This window comes from Microtus ochrogaster, chromosome 7, assembly GCF_000317375.1.
Source record: "Microtus ochrogaster isolate Prairie Vole_2 chromosome 7, MicOch1.0, whole genome shotgun sequence".
NCBI lineage: Eukaryota > Metazoa > Chordata > Mammalia > Rodentia > Cricetidae > Microtus > Microtus ochrogaster.
In genome coordinates, this window is record NC_022014.1 from 81,361,520 (window position 1) to 81,379,071 (window position 17,552).

The 17,552-nt window shown below is 49.7% G+C and overlaps 1 protein-coding gene across 2 annotated transcripts in view; it reads right to left on the minus strand.

Moving 5' to 3' along the window:
* Usp36 (ubiquitin specific peptidase 36) overlaps positions 1–16,021 on the minus strand; it is a 32,625-nt gene extending 16,604 nt beyond the window's left edge. The window contains exons 1-10 of one of the 2 annotated variants that reach the window (XM_026780408.1): positions 15,911–16,021; positions 13,856–14,008; positions 11,720–11,981; positions 10,614–10,835; positions 6,795–6,905; positions 6,267–6,369; positions 2,916–2,983; positions 2,405–2,475; positions 1,646–1,728; positions 418–529 (exon numbers count right to left, since the gene is read on the minus strand). In XM_026780408.1, the coding sequence (XP_026636209.1) occupies positions 418–529; positions 1,646–1,728; positions 2,405–2,475; positions 2,916–2,983; positions 6,267–6,369; positions 6,795–6,905; positions 10,614–10,835; positions 11,720–11,972 (1,023 nt within the window). In that variant the 5' untranslated portion in view covers positions 11,973–11,981; positions 13,856–14,008; positions 15,911–16,021. Of the gene's footprint in view, positions 1–417; positions 530–1,645; positions 1,729–2,404; positions 2,476–2,915; positions 2,984–6,266; positions 6,370–6,794; positions 6,906–10,613; positions 10,836–11,719; positions 11,982–13,855; positions 14,009–15,825 lie in introns of both variants that reach the window. The other variant, XM_005350811.3, reaches the window with a different exon arrangement.
* Positions 16,022–17,552: the final 1,531 nt, after the last annotated feature.

Below are 17,552 nucleotides of genomic sequence, written 5' to 3' on the forward strand. Positions count from 1 at the left end.
CCAGGTTTAATTCCCTGCATCACGGGTGGCTCACAAACGTCTGTAACTACATTTCCAAGGGAATCTAACACCTCCTTCTGGCCTCTGAGGGCACCAAGCTTACAAGTGATATACAGATAAACAAGGAGGCAAAAACACTCATACACATAGAATAAACTAAAATAAAATTTAAGCCGGGCGGTGGTGGTGCAGGCCTTTAAACCCTGCACTCAGGAGGCAGGACAGGCAGATCTCTGTGAGTTTGAGAATAGAGCGGTCTACAAGAGCAAGTGCCAGGACAGGCTCCAAAGCTACAGAGAAACCCTGTCTCGAGAAACCAAAATAAGTAAATAATTAAAAAAAATTTAAAAGACAGACGGGCAGATCCCTAGACCTGTTCTTCTCAAGAGCAACCTGGACATCAACGGGGTGTCTCACCTTGGTGATCTTCCCCCCACTGAAATTGGCAAAGCGCTTGAGGGACAGAGTTAGGACATTGGATGTTCTATGGATGGTGAAGCGCTTGCTGGCTGGAACCTTCTTCTTACACCTACAAGAGCAAATGGAAAAGCTATTGGTGTGCTCGGCAGATGTCCTGCTGCCTTAGTAGCAGGAAGGCCTGTGCCAACAGGCATCTGAAGCCAAACCCACACACTCTAAGATAGACAATCACAAGTCCCAAAGCAAGAAGACCCCTCAACTAGGAACCTAAGTGAGAGGTGAGACTTTGTGAAACATGGGAAGCACACAGGGCCAGTGTGGAGGCACAACACAGCCAGATGAGAAACGGGCAGGAAACTGAGATGAAAGACAATCTCATCCCAAGCTAGGGGAAGCAAATTTAAAGAGGGATAAAAGCAAAAAAAAACCCTAAAAATCCCAATGTGGCCAGACATGGTGGCTCAGGACTTTAATCCCCAGCACTCAGGAAGCAGAGAAGTGGATCTCTGTGAATGAGGCTAGCCTGGTCTACAGAAAGTTCCAGGACAGCCAGGGCTACATGGTGAGACCTGGTCTCAAAACAAAAATGAAAGCCCAATGCAATGTTGCTGGCCTTCAATCCCAGTACTCAGGGGGTGGGGCAGTTGGATCTGTGAGTGTGAAGTCAGTCAGGGCTACACAGAGAGATCCTGCCCAAGTCAAAAACAAAACAAAATTCCAAACTACCCCCCAAACAAACCAGTGCTGTGACCAACTGAAAACTGGAGTGAAGGGACTTTGGGTTGCAGCTTTAAAATGACCCCCGTGCCAGCTCCCCCAGGGTGTGCCTCATGAGGACAACTGTTCGTGCTGAGACAGAAGGATGACCCGACCCCTAAAATAGGAGCTGCACACAGGTCTCATTTAAGATCAAGACAGCAGGGTGGAGGGTTCTCCATTGTGTCCTCTGAGAGGGACTACGGATCAGACCTTTTGCCTCTCTTTGACGCAGTTTCCATGGTAGACACAGGGAAAACAGCGCACTATTCTTCAACACGCTAATACATGTCACAAGGACAGGCACTGGGTGAGCAGCGGTTATGGGCCTCAGGCTGCTGGTAGGCCGCGTCCATAAGCCAGATGAAGGCCACTCAGGAAATGTGAGCAGCGGTCATCCCTGAGGAGGGTAAGGCAACTATTTATAGCGTTCCGGGCGGTCACTTTCTTATAAGCAGATGACACTTACTTAGCACACATATAGGCGTTCTCTCCACTCAGCACATCTGGTTTCACGAAAAGTTCCAGAGCACGCACAATATTTGCAGCTTGCTGAGGAGGACGAAAACAGAACAGAATGAGCATCAAGAGAAAAAAACCTGACTCGCGAAGTCCCAGATTTAAGGTCTTTTCAGGCCGAGGCAGCAAGTGATAAAACCTGACTTGCATAAATATTGGCCTTGCTAACTCATCCCCACCCCCAGCAGATGAGCAAGGAGCGGACAGTGCCCTTCTCTAGAGGTGACAGGTGACAGCCATGTGAGATCATGAGTCAGGCACTTTCACTGTGACTGCAGCTGGGGTGGCTCAGAAACTCAAGGTCCCTGCAAAGGCAAGGATAGGCTGACAGCAAAGAGGCGTTCTCTCCTCAAGCCCCAGTGTGAGGCACTGCCACTATTGATGCCTCAGAACACAAAACTAAGTTTTACTTTTTATTCTTTAAAAGGAAGGAATTTATATAGGCAAAGGCAAGACCTACCTCCCCAAACAAAACAGTACTGTGACCAGAGAAAGCTGAAAAATGGAGCGAAGGAACTTTGGGTCACAAATGTTGGCTTATTCGTGCTATGTGCAGCAGAGGCAACCACCCTGCTGCAAACAGAGGACACAGGGGAGCCGAGTGCCCTTATTCCCATCTATTCTGACCCACACCTTTCTTGCTGTTGATCTCTCTGGCCTCCCTCTCACCCTCGTCACCCCCAGGAACACAGATCACTGCCAAGCATACCCGAATCTCCAGGGCTATGTCCAAGTAGGGATCGTATGTGTCTGAGACGCTCTTGCACACAGAGCACTTCACTGCAACAGAACACAGAGGCAGTGGGAAGCTGGGACCCACCAGAGCACCACCCAGGTCCAGACACCCAGAACCACAGGTCTACATCATTAAACTCAGCTCTCACGAAAGGAGACTGTCCCTTAACTGGAGACACAGATACAGGTCACACCAGTTTCTTTTATCAGGCCTTGCCTGCCTGGCTACTCCCACAGGCCAGTGGACAAGCCCTCTGCAGCAGAACACAGGCCTCACTCCAAGGACTGAGAGCGAAGAAAGAACTCATCATGTCACACACTGCTTCTCCAACTCCCTCAGGGGACAGTCCCACGGTGGGCAAGGGTGGCCAGTCAGAAAGACAAGGCCTGGGACCTCCAGCGTACACTCTTGCAGCTAGGGGCACACCCCACCTGTCTGGGAATGCTGAGGACTTCCTGGCTCAAAGTACAGATCATCTGCTTACCTCGGGACCTGAGATACCCTCCAAAGATCTGATGCACCAGGGTAGTAGCCTGCGTCTGCCGATCCAACCTAAAAGGAAGCCACAACCATGATGAGGACAGCACAGCACAGCAAAGCATGCTATTCACAGCCAGCATCCCACCCTCGTCAGCACCAGCTGACAGATGATGCCCGACTCCACTCCAGCCCCCAGCAGCATTCCTAAACTCTTCATCAGACCTCTGTCTCTTGGGCCCCCACCCCACAACAGCACCTTCAACTTTCACAACCACTTAACCACCCCACAGAACACCCCAGCAACTTCATCCAATAGTATCCCTGCTTTCCACTCTCTGTAGAAGGACCCAAGCCTTGACTGGGATGCAGGTCCAGTCCTAGGACCCATGGCATTGGCCCTTGCCATGTCTTCCACTGGGCTGTGGAGGCTAAAGCTGCAGGTTCAGTAATATTTCTTGACTGGCTGTCACATGAAGGGACATGACAGCAGGAGCCTTGAACAGAGAAGGGCCACCATACCCTTCCTTTTTCCTGATACCTGGGCAGCACTAAACCACACTGACTGGCACCTTCTTTGCCTGGCCAGGCACAGTTCCTCTACCTCAGTACTCTACTTGGTTGACCTGCCACAGCCACCCTCCCACACTAGGGATAGGCCTGGAGTATTCTATTCTCCAGAAGACGACAGCAATAGGAGAGTGTGGCCAGCTCTCAGCTGCTCGCTGACTCCCCCAGATTCTATTCTCGGCCAGAGGTTACATCCTCAGCCACTACCACTGAGTGGCACGAAGTGTGGAGATCTCCCAAGGCCATCTCCTGTGGCCGACAGCACCTGGCCAGAGCCCATGCTGCACAGTTCACTGCCCTCTGAATGGATGATGTACAAGGCTTTCCTGTGAACTTTTAAACACTTATCACCAAAACTTTTGGAAACCAATTTTTTTTGTGCAACAATAGGCAATGAAAAAAATATGAACTACAACTATTAATCAAAAAAAGAGATAATCAACTGCCCATATTAGTAGGTCCACAGCCCTTCGGTTGGAAGCAGCTACTGCTCAGGGGCTGGAGAAGAGAGTCAAATGCAGCTCCACCCTGGCCCAGGGCAGGGGCTGTGAGAACTGAAGGACATGGAGGCAGCAGGCTCCAAAACCACTTGAAGAAGGCCAAGCGACGGACTAGCATCTTGACACTGGAGGGCAGGGACATATACGCCACTCCAAAAAAAAAAAATCATCAATGCAAGAAGGTGCACTGCACACTGCCCAGTGCAGGCAAAAGACAGATGGGCTCTGGAGTAAAGAATCATAGGCAGCTTCAATCTATACAGAGGCGTTCTGCAGGCAACTCTGTCTGTCAATAAAAACCATCTCCAGGCCAAAGGAGAAGAGTGACAACAGGGTCTAAAGGGACCTAAACAGACTGAGACACTCAAGAAACAGAAGAAACATCCTAAAGACAAGACTTTAAATAAACAAACACATGCTAAAAACAAAATAAGATAGAACATAGATCTCATTTGGGGTTGGAAAAAAGGCTCAGTTCCCAGCACCCATGCCATGTGGCTCACGACTGCCTGTAACTCCAGCTCCAGAGGATCTGACACACTCCTCTGGCCTCCATGGGAACCAACACATGATACTCACTCACAGAGATATACATCCACAGACACAATCATAAAATGATAAAAATAAATTAAAAATAAAAGGTGCCAAGGCATGGTGGTGCACACCATAATTCCAGCACTTGGGTGGCAGAGGCAAAAGGATCAAGAGTTCAAGGGTTACTCACCACCCTGTCTTAAAGGGAAAAAAAAAAGAACTGGGTGGTGGTGGTACACACCTTTAATCCTATCACTTGGGAGGCAGAGGCAGGCAGATTTCTGAGTTCAAGGCCAACCTAGTCTACAAAAATAAAAACCAAAATCCAAATCAAATTAAAAAAAAAAAAAAAGAAATAAAACAAACAATAAAGGAACAGCCTTTCTGAGTGGAGACTGCAGAGAGAACCTGTCCAAGTGAAAGTGGACCTGGGCCTAAAGACAGAAAACCACCAGAGACCAGACTGTGGTAAATGTCACAGAACTAACTAGAGACCCTCCAAAGCTAAGTCAGCAACACAGAACTGCAGCACAGGAGACCACAGCAAACAACGTCACAGGTGAGAGCCACTTCTGTAGCACAGATCACCTTCCACAGATATTCCAGAAGGATGCAGTTACTAAGCCGGGTCTTAGGCTAATGCCATCTTCTATGAATGAGAAACTGGGCAGCCATGGAGTACCTGCTGCACAGAGTAACCAGCCGTGTTCCACACTCTCAAACGTGGAAAACAGTGAAGTGAGGTGCTACACTTCTGGACTCCTGCTCTGGGAAATGAGGCAGCAGGATCAAGAGCGTGAGGCCAGTTTAGGCGACACAGTTAGACCCTGACTAAAACACTAAAAAAAAAAAAAAAAAAGAGAGAGAGAGAGAGAGAGAGAGAAAAAAAAAAAAAAAGAGAGAGAGAGAGAGAGAGAAAACAATCTAGCATCAAACAGAATAAGATTTTTAAGAATTATAACTTTTCAGCTGGGTGGTGGTGGTGCACAGCTTTAAACCTAGCACTCAGAGGCAGAGGCAGTTTGATCTCTGTGAGTTCAAGGCCAGCCTGGTCTATAGAGTGAGTTCCAGGACAGGCGCCAAAGCTACACAGAGAAAATTTGTCTCAACCCCCCTCCCTGCCCCCACAAAAAGAATTATAGCTTTCCACATGCTATGTTTTTCTCCATGCTTTTGCATTTTCATGGAAGTGAGCCCTCATTCCTTCCCCAAGTGTGAAGCCCCTGCTTCCTCCTCTAAGTGTGAGTTCCCTCATTTCTAAGTGTGATCTCCCTACCTTCTTTCTCTAAGTGTGAGCCCCCACTTCCAATGATAGCCTTCTCTATTTCAAAGTAAAGACGTGGTTTTAGAGAGGCTGAACAAGTTCATGGCTACAGGTCAACTTTGGAAGCTTTTTTTTTTTTTTTGAGACAGGGTTTCTCTGTGAAACAGTCCTGGCTATCCTGGAGCCCACTTTGTAGACCAGGCTGGATTTGAACTCATTGAGATCTGCCTGCCTCTGCCTCCCAAGTGCTGGGATTAAAGGCGTGTGCCACCACCGCCCAGCTTCAAGAAATTTTCTAGAGCAGCTCCCTCCAACAGAGCTTAATGGCCCAGGCTGCAGAGTACCAGGTAGTCAGACCTGGGCAACAACACAAACACCTCCGAGGATGGCTAGAGGGAGGCTGGCTGTGTTCACCAGGATGCTGCGCTGCCCCCAACATAAAGAAGGAGTCCTCAGCCAAGTAGCACGTGTCGGGAAGTGAGACACATACTTAGCATAGCCGTTCAAGCAGGCCTTCTGCATGGCATCGATGGTGTACCGCAGGAATTCGTGTGCGTCCTCTTGGTTCCCGAAGCGGAAGTGCCGGGCGATCTCTGGAGGAAGAAGAGAAAGATGCAAAAGGATCTTGACTGCTGGAGGCCACTTTCACAGAAGCCAGCATCATGTCAGAGTGCCATGTGACTAGAAGACAGGGTCTCTACAGCGTACATCAGTGCACATCTCCCTCACCCCTCTCCCAGCTTTCATGCTCACCTGTGTCTTAATTTCAGACACAGCCCTCCCACCTGGCTAAAAGCCTAACTATTCTTCCAAGCAGTGCCCAGAGAAAGCCTTCCTTCAGTGAAACACTGAGCACACACACGTATGCATACTAACTACCATGCTGGGGTCTGCACCATTATGTGGGACCTTCCATACATAAGGATTCCTGAGACTTCATCCATGGTTTTTCTCCTCCTTCCTCCAACCACAGAGCCAGTACTTGGCAGACAGATACTCAACCAAAATTCTTTCTTACTTTTCAGGTCTCTGATGAAGGAAACGGGCTTGATGGCATTGCCGCTGTTGGCAAAGGCCTGGACCATGTGGTTCTGCATGACACACAGCATGCAGAAGCTTCCTTGGTGACCTACAGTGGGCAAGAAGCAACTTTAGGGTGAGTAATTTCCAGACAACCCATAATGACATCCTCACTTCACGTGCAGGGTGAACGCAACACAGGCTACGTATGACAGCCTAGAAGTTCAACAGAAGCTACTGACCAGCAAGCCTGATGCTTATATAAACGGACTAGTTTCTCATTAAACACTGCACTAGAACAAGATACACTCCTGCCTTAAAACTGACTTTTAAAATAGATGTAGAAAGAACATGACCCCACCCTGCTTCAACGGTCTTGGGGGGCTGTAAGTGAAACGCTGATTATCATAGTCCAACTCCCCACAATCCTTCCCCACAGGTACCTTGATCCAATACAGTGCCTGCCCACTGTAACACACAAACGGTATCATCATGGCCACAAGTCAACAGGCTCAGGGAGGTGTGCCGGCTATGCCACACACCTGCAATTTGCTTTCCTGACATCCATGCTGCCCACCCAGCTCTTTCCCCTGGTTCTACAGCTGGAACATTCCACAAATGGACAGACAGGTCTACTTATGGTATGTATTCACCCCAACAAACTCCACTTTTTCACATCTACCACCACTGCAATGAATGGACCTGCCATTTTTCTCCTTATGCACTAAGGAATACACCTAGAAGAGAAATTTCTGTAGCAAAAGAAGCTGTCAGCTTTGTGAAGACTGAGGTCATTTACACCTCTGAACCTTGGCTGCCTGCCACAGGCTAGCTGCCTGCTGTGCTGGCCAGGTACACCTTCAATTCTATGAGACAAACCCTGAACATGATGCTTCAGGCCAATCTTGTCACACGAAATCCAACCCAAACCAATTAGTGCTACTCTCAGTAGCTGAGACCAGTGTATTGACCCCTCACCAGCAGCACTGGCTGCTCCTGGGTGAGTAGGTGCCGCTCACAGTCAGGTGATCCACACAGAGGATACAGACCACAGCTGTGGTACTCCATGCCTGCCGAACCACACTGCAGCTAACCAGGTAACCAGGATTCAGTTATACCACCGCTTAACTGAATCAACCCAAAGCTGAAAAATGGTTCAAAAGACCCCTGTGGAGCAAGCAAAAAATGGAGGACTCTACAGGGAAAGAACGGACAAGAAAAGAACAGAAGAAAGCACTTATGTAAGGCTCGGTAGGAGGATCTGACTGCCAAGGCCATGAGGTCAAGACGACAGTCTGAACACTCTGACAGCAGTCCCAGAGCTTTCAGAGCTGTGAGTATTTCTGGCAGCAGTAGAGATTAAACCCTGACCCTGTACAGCGTGAACAAGGGTGCTACCCCAGACACACTCACTCCTTTAAGGAACAGAACGCTCTTGAGCTCATCGAGCAGCTCAAAGTCATGTTAACGCCACTCCTCCTATCCCATATATCTGCCTCTGGATCCAGCCTGATCTGACTCCTAACTTTAGCCACCACCCTCCCACCTGTGACTTTTTATTTTCTCTCTCTCTTCCTGAGTGAAACAGGGATTCTCTGTGTAGCCCTGGCTATCCTGAAACTTGCTCTGTAGACCAGGCTAGTGTTGAACATAGAGATCTGCCTGTCTCTCCCTCCCAAGTGCTGGGATTAAAGACATGTGCCACCACTGCCTGGCCATTGTTTTCTTTAAAGTCTCATTACCTATGAGCTGGGGACAGGCTTAGTAGGGAGAGTGCTTCCTTTGAAAGCAAGAGGACATGATTTCAAAGCTCCAACACTCATTCTGGGCATGGCCACCTAGGCCTGAAATCCCAGCCTTGCAGAAGGGCACTGAGACAGGCAGACTGATCCTGGGAGTTTGCTAACCCATCCTAGCCCAGTGAGATCCTGGTTTAGTGAGCAATCCTCCTCCTCAAAAAAAAAAAAAAAAAAAAAGGTAGAAAGTGATGAACATTCAATGTACTTCTGTTCCTCTGCATCTGCTCGCGCATGTGAATTGACAAACACACACACCCCTTGTGTGTTTTCTGTGACTTTCCTGCCCACTGGACATTATGTTACTAAGATTTGTTCAGAAGATAAAATATACTTATGTACACTGTTTTTTAAAAAGATTTATTTTTTTATTTTATGTTTAATGAGTATTTGGCCCGTGTGTATGTCTGTATATCGTCTGTATGCCTGCTACCTTTGGATGACAGAAGAGGGTGTCAGGTAACTGGAGTTACAAATGGTTGTGAGCCACCATGTAGGTGCAGGGGATTGAACCCAGGTCCTCTGCAAGAGCCACTGAGTCACTTTATATGAGACTAATTCAGCTCCAGCTAAGGTTGGGTTCTTGGAGTTGGTTTTGGATACAAAAGTTTTTCTTTCCAAAAAAATACACACACGTATGTGGGTTTAGTGACTTAGGCAGAAACACTTTTTTTTTTCATTTTTTAAATTTTATTTTATGTGTATTGGTGTTTTGCCTGTATGTATGTCTGTGTGAGGGTGTCAGATCCTGGGAGTTACTGATAGTTGTGAGCTGCCATGTGGGTGCTAAGACTTGAACCCAGGTCCCCTGTGCTCTTAACCGCTAAGCTGTATCTCTCCAGCCCCCTTTCTTTCTTTTCTTTTCTGAGACAGAACTTCACGATGTAGCCCGGGCTGGCCTGGAACTCTGTGTAGACCAGGTTGCCCTTGCCTCTGCCTACCAAGAGCTGAGATTAAAGGCGTGAGCCGCTGTGTCTGACTGGAATACTCTTTTTAGAACACTTTCCTTTTCTAGCAGTCTTACAGAGTGGCAATGTGGCCACCCACGCTTGACTGTACCTTACAGTACATACTTACAAGGTCACTACCTAGGATAATGCTCCGCTGCCTTCTGTGAACTATCAGAAGGGAAAGGCCCTTCTACTACTCTAAGAGGGTTTGTTATCACCGTCAAGTTTTCCAGGCAAGCATCCTCTCTCACTCCACTAATATAGTGACTACCTGATCACCCACAGCACACCCTCTGTGCCAAGTGATATAAGACCAAGCCTTTGATAGAATTCATTTCATCCTTACAATTCTGTATAAAAGCCAGTATTCTTCTGTAAAGCAGGGACAGGGGGCAGAAGAAAGCCAAAGAACATTCTAAAGATCCAACTAAGTTTAGCGGCAGAACTGGGGCACAGATAGGCAGAGGCTCTTGCAGCATGCTGAGCATCTGTGGGAGGCTTTCCTACAGGATGCCTGTACTCTCAGGAGGAACCCCAGTTCTCCAAATGATTTCAAGCTGCCCAAGATGCTTTCGTATTAGCTAACATGTTTAGAGCAGCTCATCAGTAAGGCAGGACGGGTTTTGCTTCTCCAGGTTTAAGAACCCCTCAGCATAAGCTAGTGTTCACTAGAAGAGCTACTAAAGGAGTAACATGAGCTAGCTCTGGTAAATCTCACCACTCCAGCTTCTTCACCCGATTCTAATTTCTACTTTGGGGCATGTTTGGTTCCCAAAATTGGTTCAGCACACACACAAGATAGTTGAACAGACGCTGTGAGGATGCATCTTTCAAAAACCCTTCTCTCTAAAGAGCATGACCCTGCCTGAGTGAGACCCACACATGGCCTATACAATAGCAGATGAAATTCCCCTCACTGTGTCAACCACCATGTCCCATTAGCTTCACTCTAACTGTCAGACAGACAGAACGACAGCCCCTCACACACAGGGGACTATCTAGCTGGTGTTAAAGTGAGGGACTGTCTGGTTCAGGTGACTCACACCGAAGCCCACTGTAAGCCCCACTCACAGCTCCGTGCGTGCTCTTTGGAGAGCAGGTAGTTGGCCAGAGGCGGTGTGTAGGTCAAGCACTGAATGGTGGAGTTCAGGAAGCAGGTGTTACCCAGGTTGTGCAGCCCTGCCCCAACGCGGAAAACGCGCTCCCACCTCAGCGACAGTCTCTCCATAGGGAAGAGCACTTTCTGTGGGGCAGGGACTCCGTCGCCTCCACTTCCAGACACACGCTCGGTGCCTAGAAGAGAAAAAGATGAGACCAGGTCATCCCAGGGACCTTCCAAGCTCAGTTCAGAGCTCAAGGCCCCTGTGATGAGAAGAAACAGTGGGTCCCAGCTCTGCGCCATACTGTGCGCCAAGGAATCCACCCGAAATCTGTATTTTCATCCCACACATTCTCTCCCCCCTGAAACTGTGTGTAGGTATACATGAGAGTAAGATGGAGTGTGCAGGGGCTGGAGAGATGGCTCAGTGGTTAAGAGCACCTGCTGCTCTTCCAGAGGTCCTGAGTTCAATTCCCAGCAACCATATGGTGGCTCACAACCATCTGTAATGAGATCTGGCGCCCTCTTCCAGCGTGTGGGCATACACGGAGGCAGAATGTTGTATACATAATAAATAAATAAATCTTTAAAAAAAAAAAAAAAGATGGCGTGTGTGTTGGGGTCAGAGGACAACTTTTAGGATTCACTCTCCACCTCCCCCCACACTGAGGCAGAGTGTCTCCAATTGTTTTTCCGGCACACGCTTGGCACACTCCAAGCGAGCTGTCCATGAGCTTCCTGCTGATCCTCAGGTCTCCTCCTCCCCTCTCTCTGCAGGGGTGCTGGGGTGACAGGCATACCAGAGCACTCAATCCAGCCATTTCTGTGGGCTTGAGCTGCAGACTCATACAGCTAACGCTTTCATTGGCTGAGCCATTCCTTAGCCCCTTGGACCTGCTTTCTGACCTCACTAAAGAAGGAGGTCACATTCAAGGAATGGGCAAGTACACAGATATCCTTCCCGGTCACCCTGTATTATGACAGCTATTATGACAGACCACTGACTCCTGGAAGCCCAAAACTACTCCAGCTGCCAACTCAGGGCTACTCACTTGGGCCAAAACACAGCCCCCAGTACCTGGTTTCCTGGGCTGTAGCTCATCTCCACTCTTGTGGCGACTCGCTCCGTCGGCCCTGGAGTTCAGCAGCACATACTTGCTCTTCAAGGACTCTAGCTGGTAGGAGAAGCTCTTGCTGGCAGGTTCAAACTCAATCCTCTGCAAAAGGACCTTCTTGGCAGAGGCGGCCAGCAGCTTGCCCAGGTCCCCATCCTCTGCTGAGTCCTTGCGGCCAGGCTTAAGAGCCTCCTTCAGCTTATCAACTATTGGCATGGTGCATTCCTGTGGGGTGGGAAGAACCCCAGACCCATAAACAGCTACATCCCAGAGCAAGTACACGACTTCTGCCTGCTCCTTCTACTCAACAGCCATGGACAGCTACAGGCACAGGGACAGCTAAAGGCAGAGCAAGCAGCGCTGCATGTGACCACTGGCATTATTTCCTGAAACTATTTAAAAACCAGTGGACGGCATATTCTCACACGCTCTGGTTTCAGGCAGCAAATGTGAAAAATGAATTGGAGGGGGTTGTAGAGACGACTTAGTGCATGCACTGCTCTGGAAGAGGACCAAGTGCAGTTCCCAGCACTCAGGCCAAGCAGCTCACAACCACGTATAGCCAGATCCAGGGCGTCCAATACCCTCTTCTAGAATTCACAAGCACTTGCATTCACATGTACACCAAAAACTATGTATAATTAAGAATAAATATTAAAAAAAGAAATGTTGGCTGGGAATAGTCCACAAACCTTTAATCCCAGAACTTGGAAGGCAAATCCTTGTGGATCTCAGTGAATTGGAGATCAGCCTGCTTTACACAGAGTTCCAGGCCAGCCAGGGTTACACAGTGAGAGTGTGTCTGTCTGTCTCTCTCAAGATTTATTTTATTTTACATATATGGGTATTTTACCTGCCTACACAGATATGTGCAACACATGCATGCCTGGTACAACAGATCCCCTGGAACTGGAGTTACAGTTATGAACTGCCATGTTGGTGCTGGGAATTGAACCCAGTTCTCTCTCTAGAAGAACAGCCAAAGCTCCTAACCAGAGACATCTCCAGCCCCAGAGAGACCCTCTCAAACAAAAACCAAACATATGTGCACACTCACACGAGAATCAACATAAGACAGATGGCCAGGCTTGTCTGCACAGGCCTCTCTGTGCTCTTCTACAGAGGCCAGGGGCCACATTCGATACCAAGCATGTGGACAGCCTGGTCCAGGCTGAGAGCTATGGGAGTCACCATCAGGTTTCCATGGTTTACTTTAAGAAAACGACACATGGCATCTCCATCTCTCACCTGGTACATGTTGAAATGTCAATATCTTACATAGCCTGATTCAAATAAAATATATTACAAAAATCAATTTTACCTTTCTTATTTTTCTCATGTAGCTGTTGTGAACTTTGACCTTGCATTTAGCCATTCTATTTCCATGGTGCAGCATACATACAGATTTGCTCTCTCAGCTGGGCATGCTGCTCAGTGCTGACTTACTCCCAGCACTTGGGAGGTTGAAGCAGAAGGACTACTGTGACTTCTAGCCCGGCATGGGCTACAGACTATGACCATGTCTCAACCAGATGAGACAGACAGACAGACAGACACACACACACACACACACACCCTATCTGTTGCCAATTGAAGAGCTTGAGAAGTAAAGCTAAGTGGGCAACAGGGACCCAGGCTCCACAAGGGCAGATCTGTGTGTTCTATCTCCACACAGGCCCAGGCTCAGATGGTTAACTGGGAGGTGGCTACAAGGATTAGTCAGGAAGCCTGCTGCACAGCAGCTCCTAACAGAGGCACAGTCAGCCAGAACAACAGCAGAGACACCGCAACAAAGATGAGCCCCGCCATCATCAGACTGTCACCCATACCCCATCCTGTCCACCATTAGCTGCTAGAGCCACACTTACAAACATACAGACCTGGAACTGCTCATTCACATCAGACAAATGAGACCCACTACCCTGACTATCCAGGAGTCAGCTACACGGGTAGACCCCAAAACAAATAACAAAAACAAAGCAAGCACCAGTCCTAAAGCCTTCTGTGGTGGGGACTCACAAAGACCTTCACCCACAGGCCAGCCACTGCCAGGTTCGGGTCACTGGAAGAAATAAGACGAGGCAGCGTCCAGGGCTTACCTGGGGTGTCTGTGCCGGCTGCTGCTTTTCTCTGCAGCAGGGAATCAGGCTCTCAAGGGAGGGACGGAGCTGACCCAGCAGGTGCTTTCCTGGACTTCAGCCTGCTCAGTCACCAACACTGCCAAGTGTAGAGTCCAGAATGGGTGCCAGCACCTGGAGGATGAGCAGCGAGACTGTCACCCACGACTGGCTTCTCCCGTGGGCCCCGTAAACCGCTTTCTCGTGTGAACTATGTATGACCTTCTACCAGGAAAGCGGCATCACTAAGGTGAAAGGAAGCCAGGCACAGAGATGCATGCCCATAACCCCAACATTCAAGAAACAGACACAAGAGGATCAAACATTTAAGGCTAGCCAGGGCTACGGAGCAAGACTTAATTAAGAAGCTCTGAATTCAGAGTCCAAGGACAACTGTACTAACACACCACTAAATCCACAACCCGACGGCCCCTTCCTCCACTCCACATCACCATCGTCATGCTTCTCAAACCCACGGGTCAACTCCAGTCCAAAGATCATGTCCACAGATGACAAGACAATAGGAATGATGGATGAAAACCTCAAACTTTTTTGATTTCATTAGCCAGTTATTTTCTTTTTAAGAAAATAGTCATGAAATTTTACTTTAACTATAAACCTTTTCTTCCATTTCCACACAGTCAACTTGATCATATAAAGGCATTTTCCATCTGTTCAAACACACGCAAATCCAAAGGACAGCACAGTCAGCACAATGCACCACCGATGGGCTCAATGACTGCTCAGTCTTGGTTCCCCTCCCCATGCCCAGGTTCACATGCAGCATGCCTCAGAATGTCCCTTCCATCTAGCCAATACCCCCGATAGAACGTCCTCAAGCTGCAGGAGGAGGACAGCCTGACTTCTGAAAGTTCCGTTGACATCACTTCCAAAATCCGACCTTCCCACGGGGAGGTGAGACCTTTGTCCTGGCCTACTGTGGTCCAAGGATGACCAAATGGGAACGTTAAAAAAGTCATTTGCCAGAAGCACCTTCTGGTTCACTTGGTCAGGATAATGTGAAGTAATGGCAGAAAGCTGCGTGATATAGGAACCAAGAAAAATGCTCTTGTGATTCCCCGCAAGCCCTCCGCCGTGCACGCACAGCAAGTGTGGCTGAGGCTGAGGGATGCGCTCACCTACCCAGATCTCTTAAGGGCTAGGCTACGCTGTGCCCTCAATATGCATACCCAGTTCTGAGCTCAAGCCTGGCCCCTCCATTCAGACAGGCAGCATTTAAACAGAGCCTTTCTCTCTTTAAAACGTTTTCCAAGAAAACCTCCCTTAAGACTTATGGGGTCAATTACACGCTGGGGGAGAAGGGAGACAGGGCTGGGGCCACTCCGGTTCCCCACCGCAGAGCATGCCGAGCCAGGCACAGGTGAACTACACGTCTCTTGGGCATCCACCGCTAAGCCAGACTATGCAGATGCCGGGGTATGTCTGTTTTAAGATTCTGTTCCACCATCTCCATCCCTGAGGGATGCGCCAGACGCAGGCAGGCACGCGCGCGCACACACATTCACAAGCAGCAAGGAACATTTGGGTTCGAACGCGGTCCTGCTATTACAACAATTCGGTACGGATCCGCGCTAAAGATCTGTCACCGCCCTAGGCTACAAGCTCGGCTTTGGCTCTGCCTGGCTACCCTGAGGTCTGCAGCCCCGGGAAGCTTCTGAGGAACCACCCGCACAGAGAGCGCAACCTCGGGGTCACCCAGAACCATGCGACCCCAAGTTCCGGAAGAACCCCGGGATGCAGAGCGACTGATGCAATTCCTGGCCACGCCGGGGTTCGCAGGGGCCCCTCGCCATCACCGGTCCCGTCCTCGGTCTCCGGCATCCCTCCTTCCTCCACGTTCCTCACGCGCCATCCCTCCTCCGTGTTCCCTACGCCGCTCGTATGCCCCGTCCTCCTCCCCGCGGCCCCGGACACCGTCGCCGGCCACGCACCTGTCAGCCTTCGCCGGAGTCCCCAAGACCCGCGGGTACGGCGCGCACCTCCAACCCTCCCTCGTCCCTAGCCGCGCGGACGCACCTGCGCTCCGCCGGGCTCAACCTCCACCTCACAGGCCTCTCAGGGGCCAGCGGAAGGCCGGCGCAACGAGAGCGTCCGCTCCGGGCCGGGCCCACACGCACACCATCCGGGCCTCCGGAGCCTCACACACGTGTCACCACGGCCTTTAAAGGAGCCGCACCGCGGGTGCGCTCTGAGGCCGCGTGGAGAGGTCCGGCTAGCTTTAAGAGGCGGGGCTAACGCCGAACACTCTTCTCTTCGACCTGCCCACCTCTCTCGTCATGACTCATACGTCACCCCTCCGTCCGCAGCCCAGCCAGTCTACGTGATGACGCAAGCGCGTACAGCTCAAAGTTCCGGAAGCGCCCGGCAGCCTAGAGGCTCTGCCGCGGCCTGGCATGGTTCCCGCGGAGTAGGTGCGGTGGCGTCACTTCCGGCTGCGTGCCCGACACCGCGAGTGCGCAGGCCCAGTGGGCTGGACCGGGGAAAGGGCGGAAGCTGGATGCCGGCTTCGCTGCGTGCTGAGGGCTTTGCGGAGTGGCGCTGGCGACCGAGTCTTTGACGATTTCACCATTGCTTGGTGTCCTTGTGAAAAAGCTAGCAAGGGCTTGGGATGAGGCCGCAAGGTTTCACTCTTCACTGCAAGAAGCAGACGTGGTGGCAGGAAAATGCAGTTTAACTGCAGTTCCGAAGCGTGGAGGCGGGGGTGATGAGGACTTACACGTCGCCCCGGGGATACAGGATGAATATCTCCCTATAGATAAATAAAACCAGAATTAGTCCATCCTTTTTTAAGTGGCCGAGATTGGAGGATCATGGAGAATGTGTTATCCTGGACCACATAGGAGAACCTTGTCACTAAGAAAAAAAAAAATCCTTCCAGGCGGTGGTGGCGCACGCCTTTAATCCCAGTAGAGGCAGGGGAAATCTCTGTGAGTTCTCGAGGCCAGCCTGATCTATAGAGCGAGTTCCAGGACAGGCTCCAAAAATACAGAGAAACCCTGTCTCGAAAAACAAACAAAAAAGTCCTATTAGCCTATGCCTAGCTATAAAAATGCCCCCTTAAGAGCTAGAGAGATGGATCAGAGGTTAAGAGGGCTTGTTCTTGCCCAGGACTTCCCAGCGCCCACACAGAGGTTCACAAACTCCGCAGGATCTTTTGACCTCTAAGCTAAAGAAAAAAAGTTCTCTTAATTTTTTTCCCAGACAGTGTTTCTTTGTGTAACCACCCTGACTGTCCTGAAACATTGTATCCCAGGGTGATATCCGTCTGCCTCTGCCTCCCAAGTGCTGGGATTAAAGGTGTTTGTCACCACTGGTTTCTTAAATTTTTAAAGCTTTATTTTTATTATTTTAAATTATGTCTATTTCTATGTGAATGTAGTTGTCCATGGAGGTCGGAGGTCCCATCCCCTCTTAGCACTGGAATTACAGGCAGCTCTTAGATTGTGAGCTGCCTATTGTGAGGGCTGGGGACCACACTCTGGGACTCTAAGAAAAGTATGGGCTGTTAACTGTTGAGCATTCGCTCCAGCCCCAGAATCCTCCCTTTCTTTAGACTGATTTCTTTTGTCCTCTAACCACTCTGTCCCCTGGCTGGGGGTTACTCTAAACCCACTCTTCTAGGCTGGATACAATAAATTGCTACTTTTGCTGTCCCAAG